This window comes from Fulmarus glacialis, unplaced genomic scaffold (genome assembly GCF_000690835.1).
Source record: "Fulmarus glacialis isolate BGI_N327 unplaced genomic scaffold, ASM69083v1 scaffold51618, whole genome shotgun sequence".
Classification (NCBI taxonomy): Eukaryota; Metazoa; Chordata; class Aves; order Procellariiformes; family Procellariidae; genus Fulmarus; species Fulmarus glacialis.
In genome coordinates this window covers 7768-18601 of record NW_009231164.1, presented here as the reverse complement: position 1 = coordinate 18601, position 10834 = coordinate 7768, and the positions used below count along the sequence as shown (strand labels likewise).

General features: G+C 40.6%; 1 protein-coding gene across 1 annotated transcript in view; it reads left to right on the top strand.

Moving 5' to 3' along the window:
* Positions 1-2475: 2475 nt before the first annotated feature.
* Positions 2476-10834, top strand: part of FYCO1 (FYVE and coiled-coil domain containing 1) — a gene marked incomplete at its 3' end in the record, with an annotated part of 15162 nt that continues 6803 nt past the window's right edge. Inside the window, exons 1-5 of the mRNA XM_009584456.1 lie at positions 2476-2655; positions 4176-4282; positions 5408-5533; positions 9106-9212; positions 10086-10229. Coding sequence (XP_009582751.1) covers positions 2601-2655; positions 4176-4282; positions 5408-5533; positions 9106-9212; positions 10086-10229 — 539 coding nt within the window. The remainder of the gene's footprint in view (positions 2656-4175; positions 4283-5407; positions 5534-9105; positions 9213-10085; positions 10230-10834) is intronic.

Sequence of the window (10834 nt, the reverse complement as noted above, 5' to 3'; positions counted from 1 at the left end):
CTGTGAGCCGCCAGCTTCTCTAGGAGAAGCGAGCTGATAGGAGGAAGGGGGAAAGTGTGAGACCTTGCTCCCTGTACTGAGGAAAGGGGTGACTGGGAGGAGATGAAGAAGAGGAGTAGGCTGTGCAGCTACATGCCTCCAGCTGAGTTGTGGTCTCTATTCAAGGTGCCTGCATTCTGCCTAGGAGATCCTGGCAGGGATAAAGATGCACGTCTTGGGCTGCTTTGGCACAACAGGATCAACCCATTGGGAACATGCTGCCTTCTCTTGCTCTGTGCCACTGAACTGTTGTGCACACAGTAGTCATTTATCTGTGACTTCTGGGCAAACGCACTAACTTACATAGTGCTAGTGGGGGTGGGGCAACTCTAAACCACCTTAATCCGCCCCCAGTACATCTTTGCTTGGGCAGTCTGCTGGGAACTAGCACTTGACGAGGTCCCATGCTGTGCCTGTCTGCCACAGGATGCCCCATGTCCTGCTCCCCACTGGCTGTTGCAAAATAAGGGCTCAACTCCCAGCTTCCATCTCTTCCAGGCTCTCTGTACATGCCTGCAGTTGGGCTGGTCACTGTTTTCCTGGCATGTTTCTGGCGTAGTCTTTGCATCTCTGGAGCCTTGAATTGGAGCTTGTTCTGGCCTTTGGGAAAGATGGGCAGGATCCCCATGTTGGTCCTTGCTTTTTTCCCCCATTGTGTGAGGAAGAGTATTTGGTTTTGCCACATGTTTTGGCTTGCCATTGCCCACATTGCACAGTCTTCTCACGCTCATTTCTGTAACAGTTGCCACACTGAACAGATATGGCTGATATTACTGTGGGTGCTTAGAAAAGGAAACATTGACTCACTAAGTTTGTTGGTTTTGCTTTTTTTCATTGGTACCCAAACTCAGCAAGTTGCCAGGAAGTGTGGTACTTCATATGATCACTCAGTAGAATCAAGATAAGAATCTTGGGTATGTAATAGTATTGATCTAGGGTGAAAAATCGTGTTTGGCACTACAAAAGGTCAGCCGGGCTATGCTGTGCTGGCCTTCTTTCCCTGAAGCAGCACAGTTGTGGTGGGGATTTTGCAGGCCCTTCCCAGACAGCACATGGTCCACGCGACAGTTGTGTCGTAACATAACAACTGCCATCAAAATACGGAAATGGAAGCTAGCTGGTAACAAAACACAGGTATTAAGAGAAACACACTAGTAAGCCTAGTTTCAGCCTTTTCTTTATATTTACCACATTTCTGTCTCTCTGGCTTTGTTAAGGTTTGCTTCGTTTCAAAAAGGAAAGAATATGGGATCACATCAGGACCATTTCCAAACAATACCTCAATATCTAGGGTAGAAGGATGGTCCATTCGATTCATTCAGACACCTACTTCAGCCATGCCAATTTAGTTATTTTGAGAGTGAAAGAAAAAAAAGAGAAAGGATATGTAGTCTTTCGACCTAATCACACTTCTATTTCAAAAGTTTGTAATATTTTAATTACAACTTAATGTCATTGTAGTTCAGCTTGAATGATAACAAAAGCACGGAAGTGTAATGGCAAATTTTCTAAAGATTCAGTACTTTGGGTGTTGTGCTTGCTTGAAAATTTGGCTGTACCATTGCAGGCAGAATTCTGAACAGCCTTTGAACAGGATGCTTAATAAGTTCCCTATGCAGTTTCTATGTGGCTTTTTTTGAACGATTGTTCCCAGGTTAGTGTTTGAAAGTTCGGCATGGTTGTTTTAGTGAAGTGTTTGAGGCTTTTAATTAATTTTAATTAAGGAAATATTTTTACGAGTGCTAGGTATAACTCACTTGTCATTGTTCTAAGCAAGGGACGTGGTACAAGGTTTATTTATCCAGCCAGGGATGCTGTAACAGAGCTTAAAATAAAGTGGTGTCCTCTTACATGTGTTGGGAACAGTGAGTTCTGAGGAGGGGATGAGAGACGTTTCTCGTGCTAAAACCAGTACTAAATCTTTTAGTAGCTCTTATGAGTTAAAAATATGCTCCAATGCCGAAGAATCAAACATGCATCATTTTTTGACTCCTTGGCCCGTGCCTAGTCTGTGTCTTGAAAGTCTCCCTGAAATGGAAAAGTTGTCGTATCTGTTTAGTCTGCAGCCTGTAGGGAAGATCTGGCAGTGGGTTTTGGGAGGGAAAGTCCTGTGACATCAGAACCTCCCTCAGGGTCACAAGATGAATTGCATGAAATGCCAGCCTGAGCTGGGCTGTAAGACTAACTGTGTTGTATTGTAACTCCAGCAAAAGAAGATTACTCTCTGAGGTTTGCTCAGTAGTTTTGAAAGATATAACTGAAGGAATAACTGAACTGGAAAGTGAAATCTAGAAGGAAATATAAAGGAGGATCCTGGAAAAGAGTCGGCCTTATGGGAATTCATTACTAAACAGGATCTGAAATGCTAAAGCATCTCTCTATTGCTCATTTGAGATGATAAAGACTTTAATTTTATTTTTGACTTTTACAGAATTGCAGGTGTCACAGAGAAGAATAATCTTCATCAGCCCAGTGGTCATCAAGGATATGAACTCTGCTGTTTTTATCTAGATGGATGAAAAGGTTAACAGCCCAGAAGGGGAGCTCCTTTGGTTTTCAAGATGGCAGCAACTAGTGGCGAAAGCCAGCTGCAGCGGATTATCAGAGACTTGCAAGGTACAGTGCCATGCTGACAGATTCATTCTGTAAGCTGGACTGCATCCTCCATGTTTTAGATAATAGAGAGTAGGAGTTGTGTTTTCAGTTGTGTGCAGCAATTGTAGCAACATAGTTCAAGGCGTGGGATTTGCTCATTAGAGATGTGACTGATTCTTTTGTGAGAGATGAGCTGTACCTTCTGCAGGATCCTAAATTCTTAAATCCTGCAAATTTAAACGTACAAGATGAAAAATAAGTTTTACAATTAAAAAATAAGTGTCTGTAGGGTGTGCAATGTGAGCTAGGACTTTGTCGGCATGAAAAGAGCTATGCTGTTACAAGAATTCATGTGAGATAAGGAGAAGATATGATTTTTAGACCCTCCCTTCATGGGAAGCTGGTGTGGAGTTGCTGTTAATGTAGGAAAGGAAAAAACCAGAAGGCCAAACCAAACTGGGAATGGAGACCCAGAGGAAAAGTGATGGAGAATTGGATCTGCTGTTCTTGCTGCAATGGAACATGCTTTCTGTGCGCCTGACTTGTCCTCCACTAGCAGTAGCCACCTCATTTTCCACAGCTCTGTTGCAGGCAAAATTGGCAGCAAATTCATAACATTTTCCTGCTCTGTCTCTGTCCTAATCAGCTGCCTATACCAAGATCCAGATATCTATCCTTTTAATTTTTATTAAATATAAGGTATGTTATGCACCAAAGCTGGGAATCTAGATCTCCCTGTAACATAAAAAGGACATCTACGTGCCTGCTAACAAGAAGAGATTTTAATTTGCAAAGGGGATCGAGTGGGACTGGGAGCTAAGGCTCACTCAGGCATCTGAAAGACATACAAAACCACGTGGAAAGGAAGCTCAAAATCAGTAATTTCTGATGCTGAGAAGTACACCCTTTTGGGGCCAGGGTGTCTCACCCTTTGCGAGACAGCAGAGTTTGCTTTGACTTGAGATTTCCTCACCCACTACAGGTGTAGATTTTAGGGAAAAGGAGTTGCTGTATGCTTATTTTTATGTAAATTATTTTTCCCATTTCTGTTTTGTAACCAGCACAAGCTGAACCTTCCTGAATAAAGCATGGAGAAGATAAATGTGCTGAGTGAACGACTGTTCTCGTGTTACTGATCCCCTTTAGCAGATTACGTGCTTTGTCCTTTCTAAACAGAATTCTGTTTGTCCTGTGGCAATGCCTTAATGTGCACATGAGACAGCAAAAAGTTATTTCTCTTTCCTCTACTGAAGAACCAGTTAGCAATTGTCTGTTACCAGTTTTTGCTATGTGTCAGAAGGAGGTTTTTTGTTTTTTTAAGAAGTAGTAGTCTCTATACATAGCTTGAGCTCTATTTTTTTTATAGGTGGTGTTAAATTGCAAGCATATCAACAAGCTTTTTGCACTGTTGTTAAGACAGTTGGACTGAAAGAAACTGAATACACATGCACAATGCAGAAAACCCATTTATTTAGTTGTTTATGGATTCAGTGCTGTATATCTCTTGCATTAGTTAACCATTTTGGTGTCTTGTTTTAAAGATGCTGTGACTGAATTAAGTAAAGAATTTAAAGAAGGAGGGGAACCGATCACAGATGACAGTGTCAACTTGCAAAAATTCTCCTACAAGCTTGAGTACCTCCTACAGGTAAAAAGTGATGTGTGTCATTTGTAATCCACCATCAAAGCTTTTTTGTTTTCTCTTATTGCCTCTTCAGTATGTGGGGTTTAACTCAAATAATCATAAATATCCAGCTGAGTCTCTCTTTTTTTTTTTTTTCAGTAAGATGACTGAAATGTGTGCTGCTTATTATACTTATCTCAAGTGAAAGTAAATAAATGTAACCAAAAGGCAGTGCTGGCAGTTTGATTGAGGAATGTAAGGCTTTTTCTATTGATCTGAAAGATTTGAGCTTGATTTTAAAGATAGATCCTGCTAAATTATCTTGGAAAAACTGGTAATGAAATCTTGACAACATTTTAATGCAAAATAAATACTAGTAAGCTGTTCACGGTGCAAATATAGTGGTGTGAGTAATTTACAGAATTTTTAGGAATTTCACTTTGGAAATTCATTTTTATTGTATGGAAAGCTTAATGCGAAAGGCTGATTTTTAATCTGGAATGCTGCTTTTTGGCTAACCTCTAAATTTTAGTAAAAGGGGACACTGCTGGACAAACTGAAATTCAGTTTGCATAGTCTTGTGTCTACACATACTGTAATCATGTCACTGATTGCAACACAGACATGCTAATCTAGCCTTAATCTAGGCAAGGGAGTTTTAATTGGGTTGCAGGGGCTTCAGCAGAAGCTGAAGAATCCTTTGGGATTTGAACGGTCCAAGCTGCAGTCCATACCCTCGCTGCATGGCTGCTTTGAACGTGATTTAGCTAGAGCAGGTTTTTCTGGTACGTACATGTGTGCTATTGCTACACGTGACTGCAGGTCTCTCAGCAACTGGTTGTTAGTTCCTTGCTCTTGAACAGCTGCTGAATCTGCTGCAAGTCTTTGTTTCAGCAGTTTTGAATAAATGTCTGTATTTTAACTAGACCCAGGACATTATTATCTGTTACTGTCTGTAAAGTAGCTTTTGTAACTGCTGGATTGCATCAGTGCAGTACGTCGTCTCTTTCCTGTGTGGATACATTGGCTAAAACTAAGAGGAGTCATGAAAACACATGTTGCTGGGAAAGGAGCAGAATTCCACGTAGCTATATATAAGTATATTTATATTTACGCTTTGCTCATTGCTTTTTGTTTTCCTTGGTTAAGTTTGACCAGAAAGAAAAAAACACATTGCTGGGGAACAGAAAAGACTACTGGGATTATTTCTGTGACTGTCTGGCAAAAGTCAAAGGAGCTAATGATGGAATCCGCTTTGTCAAGTCTATTACGGAAGTAAGTATATCAGTTAAGCATCATAATATGTGGTTTATGTTTGGTATGTTTTTTCAGAGAGTAGTAGAAACCAAAAGAGAATACACTGCTTTTAACATACGGCAAAAAAAAGTTGGGAATTTTTATTTTTAATTCTCATGTAAAATGGAACGTTACTCTTTTTAGTGGGGCACTAAATTATATAGGATTAGATAGCCTGACTCTTACTTACTTTGAAAACCACTTACACAAGTGAATGGTCCTTTTTGTCTCTGGTTGTGCCCCGCCTTTTCATAAACTTAGTGCCATTTTCTCTAAAAATGAATGAAAAATTAAGTCAAGGGTAGAGCCTGCCGTCTTTAGCACAACTTAAGGCAGGACTTGCTCTAAGAGTAAGAGGAAAGATTCACCATGTTTGACATTTCTTAAGACTTTTTCAACTGGTCAGTAGAGTTGAGGAGGACTGACTGAGAGCAGTGTTTCATCATCTGTCTCAACTTTGTTCCTCCATGTCAAATAGCATGATATAATGGCTCGGGATGGTTGTCATTATTCCCTCGGGTAAGCTGTCATTAACAGGAAAAAAAGCTTTATTTTTATTAGAGATAGTAATAAAAGCTTAATCTTGTAACAGCCATGTTATGTCTTCAGTAAAACGAGTGGGTGAAGTAAGTGCTGTGAGAACTTTCTGTGCTGATCCTGTCTGAGTCTTTAGAATAATTTGAAGAAGAACTTCCCTTGTGGGTAAAAGAGGCAGTGGTGTGGTGGTGCCAGCCAGCATTCTCCTGATGCTCAGTTCTGTTATCTGTGAGCAGTGCTAACTTGTATTAGCCAGTTACTATTTACAGCAGATTTCCTTATTCTCTTAGCAGCTCTAGATAATGTTGTCTTGAGCCATCTGAAAGAGAGCCATGATACTCTAGCAGAGGCAGGATCTGTGTTTCCTACCTCAGTTTCTTCTCTCAGCAGCTTATGCAACATTGAATTTTGCTGTTCCAAGACAAACAAGCCAAGGAAGGGGTCCAGCTTGTTTTACCACTGGGAAGGGAAACAGGGGAGAGCCATGGAAATTGGGTTTGACTTTCCTACTACTTCCAGGAAGACTGGAGAAGGACAGTGACTGCTCCTGCAGGAAAGATCCTCTGACTGTAGCTACTGGCCCCTAAATTCTCAGCAGCTGTAGCCAATCTGATTTCTCTGCAAAGGTGACTGTGCTGTAGCCTCAACAGTCTGTTGCCTGTGGTATCACCACATGTAAAGACTGCTCTGCTTTTTCCTCCTTCTTCAGTACCTCTGGGTGTTTAATGGTTAGCATGTTATCAGAAATTATTGTTTGGAAGAAGGACATTTTCTATTTCAGTTTCTGTGCAGCCATAGAAATTAGCTTGTGGAAGACTTCCTTTAACTTTATTAGCTTGTGGTTTAGGAATATGAACTCTAAAAAAAATCAGTCAACTGTTTCAGGTAACTGAGTTGGCAGACTCAGGACCAGAAATGAAGTGACAGATGACAGAAAAACATATTGGTTATTCCCCTTCATTACAAGTGGAAATCAGCAGCCAATTTTTGAACCTGGCTGCATAGAACATAAAGGTTTCCAAATGTCATTTATTTGCTCACTGAACAGTACTTGTTGACTTTCAATGATGGAAGTGAACGAGGAGGAAAGAGTAATGGCAGTTACTTTTTAAGAATGATCAAACATTCTTAAATATTAGGGTGCATGATATGCTAGAGAGGTGGAGCAAGGAAGCAAATAGGAACCCTGGAAACTGCCCAGCTGTTAATTAAACAGAGAGCCTTGTCCTTGATGGCATTAGGTGAGCAGTAAGTTCTGGTAGTTTCCCTTTCACTGAATACACATCTTTCCAAGTCTTACAGCCACACGTTGCACACGCTACATGCTACAGCCGTACATTGCACCTTAGCTATAGTGTTTGCAGTCAACATGGAAACACTGACACTACCAGACACTGCCTGCCTCCCTGAATTCTGGCAGGGCTCTAGCAGGAGGTGACATGGTTTTGCTTCCTAATCAAATAGTCTTTGGCTACTTGTAGCTGCAGATATGTAAATATTTTCCTCTACTTCTCGTCACGTACATCTGTTCTAGTATCTCCATGCTTAAAAAAGACACTGCGGTTTAAATTGATAAACCAATGGGAGTAAGGACAGGATTAGTTCAGTGGCTTCCAGTGGGGTTTTTTGACTGTTCTTAAGATACTCACTAAATATACCTAGTTAGGAAAAACACTCGTAAGCTTCTGTGCACAGGGCAGGGACGGCATCTCCCTGAAGAAATATTCAGACATCTACAGGGTGAATGAGGGCAAAAACCAGTTAGCAAATTAAATTTGCTGTTTCTGGGGTACTTAGCCTTTGGGGACCATGTTATTTCACACTTTGTGTCCTATAGAATTCAAAACAAAAAGCAGTAAAAGGTGTTGCTTCCTTTGCTCCACATTTCATCATTCCATTTATAAGGAACATTTTTGTATATAGTGGATTGCTGAGATAAACGAGGAACCTGTGCCTTGCTTGAGCGCAGAAGCCCAGTAGCAGCAAAATCAAGGAAACTGAGAGTTAACGTATCGCTCTCACTTCACCACAGTGGAATACGGGTCAGAAGGACAGAAAGCTTGTGGTCTTTCAGTCTTCTTTCGCACTAACTTTTCAAGCAAAATTTACAGTAAGCTCCTAACTTGAGTCTCAGCCCCTCTAATATTTTCCTTGGCTTCCATTTTTAAATCATTAATATAATTGGTTTGTTAGTTGGATGAGCAGTTTGGTTAGGAGCATGGCTGACTGGCAAGAAATTCTTTTCATCTCTTTCGTTTTCCATTCCTGAATTGATTACTGATTTTGCTAGAAAGGAGAAATGAAACACTACTGTTCAGCATTTCATTATTTTACAGGACAACAAATAGCTCAGATATAAAAGACAAAACAAAACATAAATTCCCCAAGTCAGTAGCTATAACAAAATTCAGTGGAGTTTTGTGATCCCCTTTATGTTGATTTAACAGCTGTCTTCATAAAAAGTTCCATTAATTTCAGTCATGCAGCTGCTCTTGGTCTGAACTAAGAATTAGATTTTTATCAACTTAACAGCTAAGTATTAAGAAAGACTTTTTGCATCATCTGGGGTTACTATGTCCATGGGGATGTATATTTGTATATGTGTATATCTTTGTTCTATGATTAGATCTGCCCTAAAGCTCTTCCAGCTGCGGCCAGACACATCTTAAGTAACCTAAGCAGTCACTTCTGGCTTTGCCGGGCGCATTGAGATTTTGCCTTATATTGGGAATTGCCCATCATATTAGATGATTCTTGGTCTTGTGACGCCTTTTATATTATTATAAAGTGGACAACAGCCAGCTGTAGATACAAATTCGATATTCAGAAAAGATTCCACTCAATGACAGTTTTGGGAGAACATGTCTCTCAGTGGCAGTTCTTAACTGCTTCCTTTACAACTAGTGGCTTATTGTGGGGTTTTTTGTGTCAGTATGTAGACTGTTCTGGCCATGTCTCTACAGGATTACAAATTACATTTAGAATTTTCTTTTCATGTGGTTTCTCCCTTCCAGCTACGAACATCTCTTGGAAAAGGAAGAGCATTTCTTCGTTACTCCTTGGTTCACCAAAGGCTAGCAGACACCCTGCAGCAATGTTTTATGAACACCAAGGTGACCAGGTGAATAGCAAAGTACCTTGTTGATTAATGGGTGTTTGCTCAGTGTGATCAAGCAACATCACTTAGTAGCTATTGAAAGATATTGAAACCCTTCCAAATGGTTGGCTTAGAGAGCTAGTAATAAGATAGGAAGGATAATAGACCTTTTGGCCTGGGTCACTGGTTCATACCTATCTTAGGCTGGTAAAGGTTGAAAGTTGTTACAGCTACATGTGTGTGGAGTGAGTGGTGCTGATGCTTCTATATGTCATTTTCAAAGGTGACATTTTTGTAAGCATTGAAGATCCTGGGTTTGATCTTCTGTGCTGTACATCATAAGGGAGGATTGATTTGGATGTGTTGTGCAAAGCCCCAGAAAGCATTTGCGTATATCTCTGGATTGTCACACAGAGGAACAGCTTGCCCCTGGCCAAGGAACACTGAAGATAGTTTGTAGTTGGTTGGAGGGACACTGGTAGGGCTTTTAGAAAAAGCCAACTATTTGCACAGTGTATTTAACTCTGGCTACTGCTTTCTGTCCCTCATTTTTGATGTATTAAGTGTGTGCTTTCGGTATTTACTGTGTGATTATCCAGTCTATAGCAAATATTTTGTCTTGCCAGCGTTTTGCCCAAGCACTAGAGCAAAAAATATTTTGTGCAGGGGCTCCTTTAAAGATATTTCTGTGGAATTCATTGAAGCGGTTTGATTTCATTTACAAGGGATGGGATGTTGGTTGGTGGGTCTGGTTGTTTTCAGTTTGCGTTTAGAATAGCGTATCATAATTTTTCTGGGGTAGAGTGAATAATGATGTTGTGGGGTTTTTTTGCAAGTGAAACTGCTGCTTCTTTTTTACTTATGAATGAGTATTACTTAATTTTTTTTGCTTTCAAGTGACTGGTACTATGCAAGAAGTCCATTTCTGAATTCCAAAATGAGTTCTGACATTGTGGGTCAACTCTATGAGCTCACTGACGTTCAGTTTGACTTGGCATCAAGAGGCTATGATTTAGATGCTGCTTGGCCAGCATTTGCCAGGTAAGATAGAAACACTTTGTCATTTTTTATTAAAAGGGCCATAAAATACCTGCCTGCTACAGAATCTGTAAAAGCTTCTGCTTTTGAAGGTAGGAATACTTGTGTTAGAGCCGGCATGCACTCTCTCCATGTAATCGGTCTATGACCAAATTGGCCTTTTTTTCCTTCAATAAACTGTGTACCAGAGAACAGAGTTTAGAATAGTTTGGATTGGAAGGACCTTTAAAGGTCATCTAGTCCAACCCTCACCATGGGCAGGCACAGCTTCAACTAGGTCAGGTTGCTCAGAGCCCTGTCCAACCTGACCTTGAATGTTTCCAGGGATGGGGCATCTACCACCTCTCTTGACAGTGTTTCAACACCCTCATTGTAAAAAATTTCTTCCTTATACCTAGTCTAAATCTACCCTCTTTTAGTTTAAAATCCTTCCCCTTTGTCCTGTCACAACAGGCCTTGCTAAAAAGTTTGTCCCCATCTTTCTTATAAGCCCCCTTTAAGTACTGACAGGCCGCAATAAGATCTCCGCGAAGCCTTCTCTTCTCCAGGCTGAACAACCACAACTCTCTCAGCCTCTCTTCATAGGAGAGGTGTTCCATCCCCCTGAT